The 17652-nt window shown below is 28.3% G+C and overlaps 1 protein-coding gene across 4 annotated transcripts in view; it reads left to right on the top strand.

Annotated features, from left to right (window-relative positions):
- The window catches only part of LOC114940153 (phospholipid scramblase 1), a 66266-nt gene that overhangs the window by 12368 nt on the left and 36246 nt on the right, over positions 1-17652 (top strand). For 2 of the 4 annotated variants that reach the window (XM_085481328.1, XM_085481331.1), the window contains one exon: positions 2801-3024. In XM_085481328.1, the coding sequence (XP_085337454.1) occupies positions 2801-3024 (224 nt within the window). Of the gene's footprint in view, positions 1-2800; positions 3025-7342; positions 7567-17652 lie in introns of those variants that run through there. The other 2 variants (XM_085481329.1, XM_085481330.1) reach the window with 1 other exon arrangement.

A 17652-nucleotide genomic window follows, 5' to 3' on the forward strand; every position in this document is an offset into this window, starting at 1 on the left:
GTGTTTTTCATAAAGTCTACAATAATAATGATTCTTTATATAGTGAGATAATCTTATATAACTATATTTGATGATTTTATTTTTAAGTGAAAACTCACTGACTGATTGATTCACAAGAATTATGCAAGCAATCTTGTAAAAGTGCAATTAAGACGCTATTAAATATATATTCTAATTTTTGAGTTCTATATTCCACAAACTTCTTTGTCGGAACATTCTAAGTTTTGATAATTTTTAATTCTTAATTTTGTATATTACGGAATTATTTTTTTCTGAAATATAAGCAATTCGTCTCTTTGCATATTTTTTACCATAAAAATAAATATTGAATGTAAATCTAAAATAAAAATATAATGATATTTGCGGTAATAATAAATTTCTTCTCTGAAACATTCTATATAAAAATCTACAGCTTCCTCGTTGATTAATGATTTCTTCGAATCGTGCGTGATGAAAATTCCAGATTAAAAAGAGGAAAAAGTAGATAGGAAGCTCTCTCTTTTTCGCAGAATCGAAAAAATATTTACGATGAAGCTCTTTCTCTCTCTCTCTCTCTGTCTCTATAAATAATCAGGAAGGTCTTTCAAAAACACTCATTCTCGATGACTGTACCGATTTAGGCAAAATGGATCGCGGAACAAAGGATATGATTATCAATAACGAGAGAGAAAGTTTTATCAACGACGTGCGAGATGTCTTCTATATATATATATATATATATATATAATCTATATGTATTCTCGTATTACATATGCATATATGCGTTACAATGACTTTTAAGAGGCGAATACCGCGAGTGGCGCGGGGACGATGACCCAACAATTTCAACAACGTAAACAGTATGCGCAAACAAGTGTTCCGTACGTGAGCAAGCAGCCTCCGTCATCGGTCGACTTGTTCGGGAACTAATATACTTCCTGGATAGATCTTCTCCGTCGGTAGAAGAGAGATGCGAGCGCATTTAATTTTCAGTTTTTGTATCTAGAATATACAGGGTGTCCCATAGGAAATTACTGAAACGAGTTTTCGAAAAAGAACAGAATTTTGTACAAATTCAAATGGTTGCGCACTTCGTAAATATTTATCATTAGTTTACATATGTGATTATTAGCACCTTTTTCATTACTTTTTATCAATAAAATAAACTAGTATACAAATATTTTATTTATATCCATTAAAAACTGCAGACTTTCCTCTTTCTAATTACATTTTTTATTTTTCAATAACTAGATGCATTAAAAAATGACAGCTGATGACTTTCCACAATTTCTTATGAGCGAATTTTGTAGCGAATTTGTATTTTCCAAACCTATGTCTAATTATAAAAATCGAAATTTTTATTGAAGAAGCTTACAATAAAGGGTTCTAAAATTCAAACTATAAAAAGCGAGAATTTATTTTTTATTTAATATAAATCAATTCAAGCATTCCGATTTTTGAATTCGTTTTGTTAAATTAATAATTTGCATTATTAATATACATAAAAAGAAGTATGTAATTTGCAGCATGTAACTGCTTTTACTACTTTTTCTTAGAAGCAACTATATGTTTTCTTTACAGCAATTGATTGGTCTCATTATTCCATGCATAAAAGTATTAAGATAAGATTACCGAAAACTAAAAAAATGTTTTACAAGATATTTTACATTTTATGTAAAAAAATTGTTAATTTCAAACTATAATAATTTAAAAAGTACTTAAGAAAATAATATCAAAATATTACACTATATTTATTATAGTGTTTTGGAAAGCTCTCGAGATAAGCTATAAGAATATATGTATAATAAAAAATAGTAAGTTTCATTTAAAAAATTAAAGGTGACTTTCACGTGACTTTTAAATGATTATACAAGGCCAAATCAATGACACCATCTTATGTCCCTCTCGAAGCCAAAAAACTTTTGTTTGAAACATCTTTTCGTATCTCTCAGTTTTCTAAATATTTGCCTGGGGTGATTAAAATGAATCACCTTGTATATAATTTATTTCCTTCAACTTACAAAATCAAGAAGGGCACTTGGTTTACGGAAATCACTTAATTCACACTCACACTGCGCATCCTCATTCATCTTTTGACTCATATTCTTTATTTACTATATAACTATATATAACCTTTCTTATTACTATATTTTATTTTATTTCTAATCATAAACCTAATTTTGTTATTTTACATTTAACTGTAACTATATCCTTAATTTAAATATCATTAATTCTAGTCACAGCCTAATCACACTCTTATATTCAAGAAATAATGTTCTTTCTTTTTTTCACTTCTCCTATCTATATTCTTACTTTTCTTCCCTTTTCTTTATTTCTCTTTTATCTTCTTTACTTTTTCTCTCCATCCAAAGTTTCCACAAAATTTCCTCTTTTACATTATCTAGTTCCTCATTCTTTATTCCTTTTATCCTCTATCTTCCTCACTGTTCCCTCGTTTAACGAACCTCTCTTTTGTTAGCTCACATTCCTTGAAAAAATGATACAAGTTATCCTTTCCATTATCACAAAATACACATTTCCTATTCTTATCCTCTAACCAATATTTAATTGGCATTATTAATAATTACATTTAATAATTGGTATTCTTCATCTAAAAGGATTAAAATTATGCGAACAAAAATATTTCTCTGCGTGAAAGAAGGATTTTTAAAATTGTTTATTATTTGAAGTAATTTTATCTTATATTCTTTTTATCTTTTAAAATATTATTTTATAGATCTGTCTAATATTTTGTATGTTGCATAACGTACTATCGTTTCCGACTCGGAATCATATTTACTTTTTTTTCTCGGTTTTCCAGATAATTTCTTTCTTCGCTCCTTTTTGAATGAAAGCCTGCTGGTCGACCCGAGAAGTTTTCTCGTTTTCTTTTGTACGGAAAAGGACGAGGGTGAGCCGGAAGAAGAAGAATGGATGACCAGAAATATCCCCCAGCACCGTATCCCCCCTTGCCGGAGATGGGAATGCAACCGCCGGTTGCAACAGCACCGCCGCAACCAAATGTGGCAGTATTATCGCCATCAGGTAAGAATCGGATATTAATAGGTCCTATCCAATAGCTTACACAGGCGACACTGTATAACACAGTATAGTGTATGACCCAGTGCTTTTCAACTATACGATACAATAAGTCAATACAATCGTGTACTAGAGATTCTTTAATAAGAGTTTAGCTATCAGGGGGCCACTTATTATTTTGATTGGTTTGCCATATTTATGCAACTCCCCTGCTCATATTCAAATTTTAATAACTCCATTTTGAATGTAAATATGTAACAAATAAATAAATATTATATTGATTATAATAATTAACTTTACAGTATTTTTATTAATAAACATTATAGAACGTGTTACTTAATCTCACAAAGATAAGAAGTATTTGTCGGAATCCGGTTTTTACGATTGACGTTTTTGATCCATTCAGCACGCTGTTTGGCATTCCTCGGAAATACTTTCATAATATAACTCTTTGCAGACGAATTGTTGCAAAATTCTGCCGCACATCCGCCCATTTTTATATAATTTTTCATTTTACGTAAGCAAGATATAACTGTCTATCCCTGTCTATATTGACTATAATATATATATATATATATATATATATATATATATATATATATATATATATGTTTCACTTTATCCAATATTTCTCTGTCTCTCTCTCTTTCTCAGGATTTTGCATAAACATGGCCGAGACATACTTTCATATACTTTGACTCTATATCTGTTGGCCAAACTCTTAATTATTAGAGGATCTTTATCGTGTATCTACAAATAAAATGCTACGCTCAACTCGTCAATATTGCGTTCAATTATGTGTCATTCCATAGATACCAACATTTTACGTTTGGTATTATTTTACCTTTCTATGGATTGGTCTTTTAGTGGGAAATTATTTTTAAACACATTTTTTTTAACAAAAGCGTAAAAAAACTGAAAAAACTACAAAATCTCTTGGACTCTGACGGTGAAGTAAAGAAACTAAGTCGCGTTCCAGCTATAAGTCGATAGTGTTAACATTGTGTCACACTTTTCGACTTATTCTTTAGCTATATGTATAGTGACTTATAGACCCCCTTATTTCAAGTAGCTGTTCTTTGGATTTTTCCAAACTTCAACTTTGTCCTTTATTTAAAAAATTTTGTTCTTTACATTTCATTTAACGTTTTAATGTTTAATGTCGTATTAACGTGAGAATTTGTACAAATAATGGAATTTCTTACCTAGAACCTATTTTTAAAAAACCAAGAGATTAATCAATAGGCAAACTAGGCACTGCCTATAGGCTCCCGCCACAAAAAAGCTCTCACCAACCAATGAAGAAAATTTTATTTATAACCAAAAAATTATTTTATATTATATTAATATTTTATATTATATATCAATTCCTTTTTAGTGTTCATATGTTTAATTAATTTTTAAAAAATCCTCGCCTTACATAGGCCCCTATCAAAACCAAAATCTGCCTAGGGCCACATATTAGGTTAATCCGGCACTGATTTCAACATAGTCGAATCAATTTCAAACTATAAGAATACGTAGACTTCTGATACTCACAGAATTTTTTGTTCAACAATCTTCACTTGAAAACTAATTTGGAAACGTTAAAATAAAACCCTAAAATTTTCAGGTTAGTCCTTCATTTTCTCTTACAAAAATATATTTGTAGCTGAACTCTTTGCACTAGTTCACTTTTTTCTCTTTCTTTCTAAATTTAAATATATACATATACATTTAATAAGGAAAACAATTAGATATTTAAAGACAAGGCTCGTGTGATATTATAAAATTAAGATTTAGAAAGACAGGGCCAACTATAACGAGCATATTAAATTAGTGAGAGATGTAATGTCAACACATAATTGATTTATTTCTTAGTATATACAATGATAATAAAATTAATAAAACGTTTCGGCTGTTACCTCAGCCTTCTTCAGTAAATATAAAAACAATAAAAATTCTTTTAAGAAAAATTATGACATATTACGCATTAGAGTCTATTTTTTAATGAACATTTTGGTTTAATAAGTCGATGAATTTAAATTGGGTTACGCATATAACATTTATTAAATTAGATATTTTTTCTAATCGGCTAACCATTTTTTAGTTAAGATGGTAAGCTTTTTGATTATGTCAAAAAACATGTAAACGAGTTCCCTGTTGTTAGTAGAACAGGTTGACGGCCCATTCCACGTCATCAATTCTTTTGAACATTATTAGTTAAAATTATCGTCAGAACCGCTTGATATGAGAATTGAAAACAATTAGATGTTATCCAGCATCAAAAAGTTAGTCCCCATCATCAAGGATATTACCGAGTAAGTTCGTCATTGCAGTATATTTCACCGTGATTGTCTAAGTATATTTTTATTTTTTCGGTATATTAATTTATATTAATAAGTTATTTTTTTTATGTGAAAGATCTTAATTGTGTTTAGAATTGCTTACTTAAATTGATGAGTAGTCAAGATTCCGCCAAGTTGATGTGTTCACTATACAAAGTCACAGTATGATGTGTCGAGTTCAAACTGTGACTCCTATTATTATTATTATTTATTTATTAGATAATTCTTCTAGAATGTCAAAATATGACTCGTCAAGCATATCGGTATCTTTTTTTAGGTTTAGACCGTTTTTTTGTTCCTTTATATGGATCATTTCAGAAACATTTCTCTTCTGGAAATTAGATTCGGAATCTAAAATTTTTATGTCTTCCCAATTAAATGAGTGTTGGTAATTAAGGATATGTTCCGAGATGACCGAATGCTTTGACGAATCTAACTTTATATTATTTACATGTTCTTTAACTCTCGTTTTAAGTTGTCTTTTGGTTTGGCCAACATATGTCGCATCGCAATCGTGACAAGAGATCTTATAAACAACATTGGAATTAGTTGAAAATTGATTTTTATCTTTATGAACCTTGATAAAACGATTGAGTTTATCCAGACAACGATAACCTATAGTCATTTCTGTTTTTTTGATAGTTGATGCAATTTTGTCAGAAATGCTATTCACATAAGGAATAACAAAGAAATTCTTTTTTTCATTATCTCCATCTATTTTAGGAACCTTAGTAGTATTATTATCATTAGTCAAGATATTTAGTTTGGAATTAATAAGATACTTAATTCTTTGATTAATAGCGGAGAAAATAAATTCTAAAGGATAACCGTTGTTACCTAAAATAGTTATGATTGAATTTATATTCTTATTATGATATCATTATGACAGTTCCTGAAGAGAAGGTTGATTTGATTGTGGATTCTTTTAACAAATACCATGACAGACTCAAATTCACATTGGAATATGAGGATAACCGTTGTTTAAATTTCTTAGATGTATCATTGAAATTAATTAACAATACCATTTTTGTTGATTGGTTTCAGAAAAAAACATTTTCTGGAAGAACTCTTTCCTATTACTCTAACCATCCTTTCTGCCAAAAAAAAGGCATTATTTATAACTTAGTAGATAGAGCTCTTCTTCTTTCACATCCAGAATTTCATAATAAGAATATAAATTCAATCATAACTATTTTAGGTAACAACGGTTATCCTTTAGAATTTATTTTCTCCGCTATTAATCAAAGAATTAAGTATCTTATTAATTCCAAACTAAATATCTTGACTAATGATAATAATACTACTAAGGTTCCTAAAATAGATGGAGATAATGAAAAAAAGAATTTCTTTGTTATTCCTTATGTGAATAGCATTTCTGACAAAATTGCATCAACTATCAAAAAAACAGAAATGACTATAGGTTATCGTTGTCTGGATAAACTCAATCGTTTTATCAAGGTTCATAAAGATAAAAATCAATTTTCAACTAATTCCAATGTTGTTTATAAGATCTCTTGTCACGATTGCGATGCGACATATGTTGGCCAAAGTTTCCACAAAATTTCCTCTTTTAATATCTAGTTCATCATTCATTTATTCCACTTTTATCCCTCATTCTTACTCACGGTTCCTCGTTAACGAACCTCTCTTTGTTAGCTCACATTCCTTGAAAAAATGATAAAGTTATCCTTTTCCATTATCACAAAATACACATTTCCTATTCTTATCCTCTAACCAATATTTAATTGGCATTATTAATAATTACATTTAATAATTGGTATTCTTCATCTAAAAGGATTAAAATTATGCGAACAAAAATATTTCTCTGCGTGAAAGAAGGATTTTTAAAATTGTTATTATTTGAAGTAATTTTATCTTATATTCTTTTTATCTTTTAAAATATTATTTTATAGATCTGTCTAATATTTTGTATGTTGCATAACGTACTATCGTTTCCGACTCGGAATCATATTTACTTTTTTTTCTCGGTTTTCCAGATAATTTCTTTCTTCGCTCCTTTTTGAATGAAAGCCTGCTGGTCGACCCGAGAAGTTTTCTCGTTTTCTTTTGTACGGAAAAGGACGAGGGTGAGCCGGAAGAAGAAGAATGGATGACCAGAAAATATCCCCCAGCACCGTATCCCCCCTTGCCGGAGATGGGAATGCAACCGCCGGTTGCAACAGCACCGCCGCAACCAATGTGGCAGTATTATCGCCATCAGGTAAGAATCGGATATTAATAGGTCCTATCCAATAGCTTACACAGGCGACACTGTATAACACAGTATAGTGTATGACCCAGTGCTTTTCAACTATACGATATAATAAGTCAATACAATCGTGTACTAGAGATTCTTTAATAAGAGTTTAGCTATCAGGGGGCCACTTATTATTTTGATTGGTTTGCCATATTTATGCAACTCCCCTGCTCATATTCAAATTTTAATAACTCCATTTTGAATGTAAATATGTAACAAATAAATAAATGTTATATTGATTATAATAATTAACTTTACAGTATTTTTATTAAAAAACATTATAGAACGTGTTACTTAATCTCACAAAGATAAGAAGTATTTGTCGGAATCCGGTTTTTACGATTGACGTTTTTGATCCATTCAGCACGCTGTTTATGAAAGTATTTCCTCGGAAATACTTTCATAATATAACTCTTTGCAGACAAATTGTTGCAAAATTCTGCCGCACATCCGCCCATTTTTATATAATTTTTCATTTTACGTAAGCAAGATATAACTGTCTATCCCTGTCTATATTGACTATAATATATATATATATTATATATATATATATATATATATATATATATATATATATATATGTTTCACTTTATCCAATATTTCTCTGTCTCTCTCTCTTTCTCAGGATTTTGCATAAACATGGCCGAGACATACTTTCATATACTATATCTGTTGGCCAAACTCTTAATTATTAGAGGATCTTTATCGTGTATCTACAAATAAAATGCTACGCTCAACTCGTCAATATTGCGTTCAATTATGTGTCATTCCATAGATACCAACATTTTACGTTTGGTATTATTTTACCTTTCTATGGATTGGTCTTTAGTGGGAAATTATTTTTTAAACACATTTTTTTTAACAAAAGCGTAAAAAAACTGAAAAAACTACAAAATCTCTTGGACTCTGACGGTGAAGTAAAGAAACTAAGTCGCGTTCCAGCTATAAGTCGATAGTGTTAACATTGTGTCACACTTTTCGACTTATTCTTTAGCTATATGTATAGTGACTTATAGACCATCCCTTATTTCAAGTAGCTGTTCTTTGGATTTTTCCAAACTTCAACTTTGTCCTTTATTTAAAAAATTTTGTTCTTTACATTTCATTTAACGTTTTAATGTTTAATGTCGTATTAACGTGAGAATTTGTACAAATAATGGAATTTCTTACCTAGAACCTATTTTTAAAAAACCAAGAGATTAATCAATAGGCAAACTAGGCACTGCCTATAGGCTCCCGCCACAAAAAAGCTCTCACCAACCAATGAAGAAAATTTTATTTATAACCAAAAAATTATTTTATATTATATTAATATTTTATATTATATATCAATTCCTTTTTAGTGTTCATATGTTTAATTAATTTTTAAAAAATCCTCGCCTTACATAGGCCCCTATCAAAACCAAAATCTGCCTAGGGCCACATATTAGGTTAATCCGGCACTGATTTCAACATAGTCGAATCAATTTCAAACTATAAGAATACGTAGACTTCTGATACTCACAGAATTTTTTGTTCAACAATCTTCACTTTAATTGAAAACTAATTTGGAAACGTTAAAATAAAACCCTAAAATTTTCAGGTTAGTCCTTCATTTTCTCTTACAAAATATATTTGTAGCTGAACTCTTTGCACTAGTTCACTTTTTTCTCTTTCTTTCTAAATTTAAATATATACATATACATTTAATAAGGAAAACAATTAGATATTTAAAGACAAGGCTCGTGTGATATTATAAAATTAAGATTTAGAAAGACAGGGCCAACTATAACGAGCATATTAAATTAGTGAGAGATGTAATGTCAACACATAATTGATTTATTTCTTAGTATATACAATGATAATAAAATTAATAAAAAGTTTCGGCTGTTACCTCAGCCTTCTTCAGTAAATATAAAAACAATAAAAATTCTTTTAAGAAAAATTATGACATATTACGCATTAGAGTCTATTTTTTAATGAACATTTTGGTTTAATAAGTCGATGAATTTAAATTGGGTTACGCATATAACATTTATTAAATTAGATATTTTTTCTAATCAGCTAACCATTTTTTAGTTAAGATGGTAAGCTTTTTGATTATGTCAAAAAACATGTAAACGAGTTCCCTGTTGTTAGTAGAACAGGTTGACGGCCCATTCCACGTCATCAATTCTTTTGAACATTATTAGTTAAAATTATCGTCAGAACCGCTTGATATGAGAATTGAAAACAATTAGATGTTATCCAGCATCAAAAAGTTAGTCCCCATCATCAAGGATATTTCCGAGTAAGTTCGTCATTGCAGTATATTTCACCGTGATTGTCTAAGTATATTTTTATTTTTTCGGTATATTAATTTATATTAATAAGTTATTTTTTTATGTGAAAGATCTTAATTGTGTTTAGAATTGCTTACTTAAATTGATGAGTAGTCAAGATTCCGCCAAGTTGATGTGTTCACTATACAAAGTCACAGTATGATGTGTCGAGTTCAAACTGTGACTCCTATTATTATTATTATTTATTTATTAGATAATTCTTCTAGAATGTCAAAATATGACTCGTCAAGCATATCGGTATCTTTTTTTAGGTTTAGACCGTTTTTTTGTTCCTTTATATGGATCATTTCAGAAACATTTCTCTTCTGGAAATTAGATTCGGAATCTAAAATTTTTATGTCTTCCCAATTAAATGAGTGTTGGTAATTAAGGATATGTTCCGAGATGACCGAATGCTTTGACGAATCTAACTTTATATTATTTACATGTTCTTCAACTCTCGTTTTAAGTTGTCTTTTGGTTTGGCCAACATATGTCGCATCGCAATCGTGACAAGAGATCTTATAAACAACATTGGAATTAGTTGAAAATTGATTTTTATCTTTATGAACCTTGATAAAACGATTGAGTTTATCCAGACAACGATAACCTATAGTCATTTCTGTTTTTTTGATAGTTGATGCAATTTTGTCAGAAATGCTATTCACATAAGGAATAACAAAGAAATTCTTTTTTTCATTATCTCCATCTATTTTAGGAACCTTAGTAGTATTATTATCATTAGTCAAGATATTTAGTTTGGAATTAATAAGATACTTAATTCTTTGATTAATAGCGGAGAAAATAAATTCTAAAGGATAACCGTTGTTACCTAAAATAGTTATGATTGAATTTATATTCTTATTATGATATCATTATGACAGTTCCTGAAGAGAAGGTTGATTTGATTGTGGATTCTTTTAACAAATACCATGACAGACTCAAATTCACATTGGAATATGAGGATAACCGTTGTTTAAATTTCTTAGATGTATCATTGAAATTAATTAACAATACCATTTTTGTTGATTGGTTTCAGAAAAAAACATTTTCTGGAAGAACTCTTTCCTATTACTCTAACCATCCTTTCTGCCAAAAAAAAGGCATTATTTATAACTTAGTAGATAGAGCTCTTCTTCTTTCACATCCAGAATTTCATAATAAGAATATAAATTCAATCATAACTATTTTAGGTAACAACGGTTATCCTTTAGAATTTATTTTCTCCGCTATTAATCAAAGAATTAAGTATCTTATTAATTCCAAACTAAATATCTTGACTAATGATAATAATACTACTAAGGTTCCTAAAATAGATGGAGATAATGAAAAAAAGAATTTCTTTGTTATTCCTTATGTGAATAGCATTTCTGACAAAATTGCATCAACTATCAAAAAAACAGAAATGACTATAGGTTATCGTTGTCTGGATAAACTCAATCGTTTTATCAAGGTTCATAAAGATAAAAATCAATTTTCAACTAATTCCAATGTTGTTTATAAGATCTCTTGTCACGATTGCGATGCGACATATGTTGGCCAAACCAAAAGACAACTTAAAACGAGAGTTGAAGAACATGTAAATAATATAAAGTTAGATTCGTCAAAGCATTCGGTCATCTCGGAACATATCCTTAATTACCAACACTCATTTAATTGGGAAGACATAAAAATTTTAGATTCCGAATCTAATTTCCAGAAGAGAAATGTTTCTGAAATGATCCATATAAAGGAACAAAAAAACGGTCTAAACCTAAAAAAAGATACCGATATGCTTGACGAGTCATATTTTGACATTCTAGAAGAATTATCTAATAAATAAATAATAATAATAATAGGAGTCACAGTTTGAACTCGACACATCATACTGTGACTTTGTATAGTGAACACATCAACTTGGCGGAATCTTGACTACTCATCAATTTAAGTAAGCAATTCTAAACACAATTAAGATCTTTCACATAAAAAAATAACTTATTAATATAAATTAATATACCGAAAAAATAAAAATATACTTAGACAATCACGGTGAAATATACTGCAATGACGAACTTACTCGGAAATATCCTTGATGATGGGGACTAACTTTTTGATGCTGGATAACATCTAATTGTTTTCAATTCTCATATCAAGCGGTTCTGACGATAATTTTAACTAATAATGTTCAAAAGAATTGATGACGTGGAATGGGCCGTCAACCTGTTCTACTAACAACAGGGAACTCGTTTACATGTTTTTTGACATAATCAAAAAGCTTACCATCTTAACTAAAAAATGGTTAGCCGATTAGAAAAAATATCTAATTTAATAAATGTTATATGCGTAACTCAATTTAAATTCATCGACTTATTAAACCAAAATGTTCATTAAAAAATAGACTCTAATGCGTAATATGTCATAATTTTTCTTAAAAGAATTTTTATTGTTTTTATATTTACTAAAGAAGGCTGAGGTAACAGCCGAAACGTTTTATTAATTTTATTATCATTGTATATACTAAGAAATAAATCAATTATGTGTTGACATTACATCTCTCACTAATTTAATATGCTCGTTATAGTTGGCCCTGTCTTTCTAAATTTAAATATATACATATACATATATTTGTTTCATTTTCAGCATACATATAGTGCAAAAAGTTCAGCTATATTGAATAAACCCATATAAGTACATGTTCGTAAAATTGATTTGAAATATATCTGTTCTTTTTAGCTGAACTGGCTTCCTTTCAATAGAGTAAAAAAGATAAACTCAAAAGTAAGACAATCAGTTCAGCTTAAATAAACAGACCTTGATATCGATTCTGTAACTTTTTCTAAAGTAAAAACGTGAAAAGTGAAAAATTTCCGCCAATCACGCATCGATTTCATTTTAAAATCAATGCGTGATTGGCGGAAATTTTTTATTTTTCACGTTTTTACTTTAGAAAAAGTTACAGAATCGATACCCTTATGTTTTGTTGTAGAAACCCAAAATGCTATGTTTGAATGTGTCGTCATTTGTGTCACTCCATGGATATCAACATTTTTTGGCACTATTTTTCTTTTCTATGAAGTAATATTTCAATAGGAAATTTTTTAAACTTTTAAAAAACTTATAAAAACTTGATATTTTGAAAAAGATATGTAGAGACGAAAGATTGGAATCAAGCATAAACACAAAAAATGATGTGCTTGTATTTTATATAACCGTAATCTACGATCACACGTTATTACTTTATGATTTCTTTTATTGCCGGAAACAATCCTAAAATTTATATGCGTAGGCTAAGGATGATTTAATTAATTCGAAAAGCATATTTCAATTTATTAATTTCGAGTAGATTAAAATTCATTATAATTTTAAGTAAAATGTACAAGTGTAAGAAGAATAAAAATCTTCCTCACTTAACTCAGCTAATAATACTTAGGGTCAACCACAACGGCGGCAGTTAATTTAGACTGATTATTGCATTTCTCTGCTCTTTTCTCGTTCGCTGCTCGAATCTAGATAAGGAAGAAAATTTAGTTGACCTGGTAATTCTTTGAGACAGCATTCGCAGGAGTCGCCTAATCGGATTAGCATTTTCTGGCGTCATTTTCAGATCGCAGTTAGTTAGCGTAAAAATAAAGCTCTTTTAGTTCTTAAAACTAAAGTCTTATTCCGTTTCATCAAAAAAAAAAAAAGAAAAATTAAATAAGAAAGCCTTATAATTAGTTGAAACAATTTTTTTATGATTGCGTCGAGAAATATTTGTTGTCAGAAATTTATTTTTCCGAAGATATCGAGCTACATGCATGCTATACATAACTTTATTCAATGGTGCGATGTTGTGACAGCTGTGGCAAACTACAACTGTCTTAATTTTATCTCCACAATATCGTTTGTATGAACGCATGAATATCATCTTAAACATGCGCCGTTCACGATTTATATCACAATTTATAAATCTCGCATTTTTTTGGACTTAATTATACTCAAAATTATTAATAATAATATATAATATTCATTTTTGCGTTGATTACGATATGTATCTGGTTGTAATTTACATATTTTTTCTTAAAAACAATTATATGTTTTCTTTATACTAATTGGTTTCTTTCTTAATTATTTTGTGCACAAAAGATTTAAGATCTCGTTGAAAAATTAATGAATATTTTGAGATATTTCATAGTTTATATAAGATTAAGTTAAATTAAAGTATAAAATATCTCACTTATTACTATTCACTTTCCCCTCATTTTCTAACTTTTTATGTCAAATATTGCAAGAAATCGATTTATATATAAAAAAATTATGTTAGTAACATTTAAATAAAAACGTAAATAATCTTTAAATAACTTTGAGAAGCACTCTTTAAAAGAAAGACATTTTTTCCCTTCGAAATTCTACAATTCTTGTTTAATTTTATCGAAATTGATAAATAACCGTATTGGGGTAATAGACAATATTAAAATGGAATATATATATTATATATAATGTTCCATTTTAATATTGTCTATTACCTCTATTAATACGGTTATTTATCAATTTCGACAAAATTAAACAAGAATTGTAGAATTTCGAAAGGGAAAAATGACTTTCTTTTAAAGAGTGCTTCTCAAAGTTATTTAAAGATCATTTACGTTTTTATTTAAATGTTACTATCCTAATTTTTTTATATATAGATCGATTTCTTGCAATATTTGACATAAAAAGTTATAAAATGAGGGGAAAGTACAAAAATAGAAATTTTTTGTGTCTCTCTTTATACTTTATTATATGCTTTAATTAATATTAAATTGGATTATATTTTTTTTTAGTACAAAGGAAGATAACTGAGTATATATTAGATAAATTATAAAAAAGGGGCAAAGTAATATATTTATTCCCAAAAATGTCACAAAAACTGAGAATTCAAATTACAACACACCGTTACCTGTATGTACAAAATTGTTTTGGAATTATAAAATAAAAATTATAAAATATAAAATTTTCTTGTGTTAATAACTAATTTACATTAGTGTCATTGATATCAACAACAATATTATTTATTTGATTACATTCTATTTTATTGGTTAATAATGTTATTAAACTTAGTTCCAAGTTTTAATTCTCAGTTCCAGATATTAAAATTATTTGCATTGTCATGCTATGACGATCTCAGCGAAATAGCTGCTTGCATCGAATGAATGAGTTTAAAATAAAGTTAGTACACGTCATAAGTTTAAGGTGGCGAGTCGTCATTTTTATTCATTCCATCTTGCGTGATCTATTGCATAATATGCTAAGTTAATCAATTTTTCAGTCTCCTACTAAACAATGTGTTAAAATTTATTGTTTCCAAACTTTCATTTAATGTAAATTATGTATATGTTTAACTTTTGAATTTTCCTCAATTTTTCAACCTCTATATATAATTCAAAAGAGGTACTTTTATCTATAAACGTCAAAATTCTTGATTCCCCTGTTTTCAGTCCTCTCTGTTTCTCAGTCGTTTGGGAAACAATATATGAGAGGGGACTGAGCACTAATCAGGGCATTGATAAATATATAAATACATTTTTATACTTAAGCAAACGTTCCACATTGATTCTTGACTAGTTATTGACAGTTATCTTATCATCTTGCTCAATATTCTCTTATAAAAGAAACGTGATTACAACTCTCGATTTCTTGGAAATCTTTCCAGTCCTCTGACCATCATATAAAAATAATATAAAAATAATATAAAAATAATAAAATATATAATAATAATAATATAAAGTATTATACATATAAAAGGCTAATAAGAGCAAAAGTAATATTACAGTTATAAAAACTAATTTATTACATTTAATCAATATGTACTGATAGAAACACAATAAAAAGTTTAAATTAATATAAAATTATAAAAATAAACTCGAAAGTTAAAACAAATGAAAAAGCGAACGTTTCGATCCAATTTTTCGGATCTTCTTCAGCGCAGTACACAAAGCAAATTAAAATCATCAAAGTCTAAATGTTTAACGTATAAAAGTGTAATAAACATATTTAAACCCGGTTACATCAGTAAACGAAATAAAACGTCGTAAGATTAACATTAAGATGATTCTCACTAAGCTATCACATTTACGTTACTGTGGGAAGCGATCCTCTTTAGTTTTCTGACTACGAGGTTGGCAAGTGTTAAAATATAAAACATTAATTGCATCCTATAAATTAAAATAATTTTCTCATTACATCTCACTAATTATAAGATCCACAATCGAGTACGTTATGAAACAATAATCTAACAAATGGTATCAAAAAAATATGCTAATAAAAACTTACATATTTTTATGATGTGACAGTATTTTAATTGTAACAGTTACAAAAGTGACGCTAGTGTAATCCTCATGTCAGTAGAACGGCTCAGAGGAAACTGAAGCTCAGTTGGAAACGAAAAGTGACAAACAACTATAATCATTTTGTGTTTGTTATTTAACCTTAGAGTTTAGGTAGTCTATAGCTTCGATATAAATATCAGATAGACTTTCAGTATCAGTCTGTAGATTGAGACTTATTTTGTCTTTTTATGTATATCATTTCTGATACTGATCTTTTCCCGTAATATATTTCTTTATCTAAAATATTAATGTTCTCCCAATCAAATTCATGGTTAAAATTGACGCGGTGGTCCGTTATTACTGATTTAGTATTAGTATTTCTAACTATATGTTTCTTATGTTCAGAAATTCTTGTGGTCAGTCTTCTACTAGTCTGGCCAACGTAAGAAGCGTCGCAGTTTGAATAATAATATATAATAATAATAATATATAATATAATAATAACAATATATTATAATAATAGAGAATTATTTTATTTTTATTTATTATTTATTTATTTAATTTTATTTTATTAAACATATAAATACCTGTATAGCTAATCTAATTCTCATCTTCATAGAATTATTGAGTTTCACATGATTTTCACTTAGCCTTGGACAAACTCTTGTTTTTGAATTAGATAAATTATTATTGACATTATATTATATAAAATTTGAAAATATTCCCATTTATTTGAGATTCGTTCTTATTAATCTAAGTTCAATATAAAAATGAAAAAATTAATTAATTATAAATTTTAATGCTGAAAAAAATTATCGTGGAATTGTAAATTGGATATCGATTCAATAATATAGAATAAAATTACTCTTAAATTTTTAGCCATTAGTCTAGTTCTGATATTTTTTATCAAATGTGGAGTGTCTGAGAAAAAGAATAAATTTCAATTTTTATCAACAGGATGCTGATAGCTACTTGTTTTATCATTCAATTTTCCGCTAATTCTAAATTTTTTCCACATTTTTCTATTTATTTCAGCTCCATCACTTATTATTTCATGTATTACTGCACCACATTTTTCCAATTTAATAATTGCACTTATGGAAATTTTTGCTAATTTAGTATCATTTATTGGGTCACTTGAAGCAAAAACACAGAATGGTTGTATATAAGAATCAGCTAACGGTTGAAACATTTCAACTAAAGCCACTCCTAGCTTTTTCATTAACATCTTTTGCTTGTCTACTTTCATCGTCAAAATCTATTAAACCTTGATACGTCAACGTAGCAGAAGAAACGGAAACTGCTTCTCGAAGACATATTTTGCCAAATAAGATTACTCCATGTTTTTGTAAGGATGTTTTAGTGTCGATAAACTTTTTAAATAATTCCAAAAATTTATCATCAAATCCGTATTTTATACTAATGAGTGATATATACCGACGAATAGTTCTTACACAAGGTAAAGGCAAAAATCTTAATTCTTG

The sequence above is a fragment of the Nylanderia fulva genome, unplaced genomic scaffold, assembly GCF_048542155.1.
Source record: "Nylanderia fulva isolate GAGA-0341 unplaced genomic scaffold, ASM4854215v1 Scaffold174, whole genome shotgun sequence".
Taxonomy (NCBI): domain Eukaryota; kingdom Metazoa; phylum Arthropoda; class Insecta; order Hymenoptera; family Formicidae; genus Nylanderia; species Nylanderia fulva.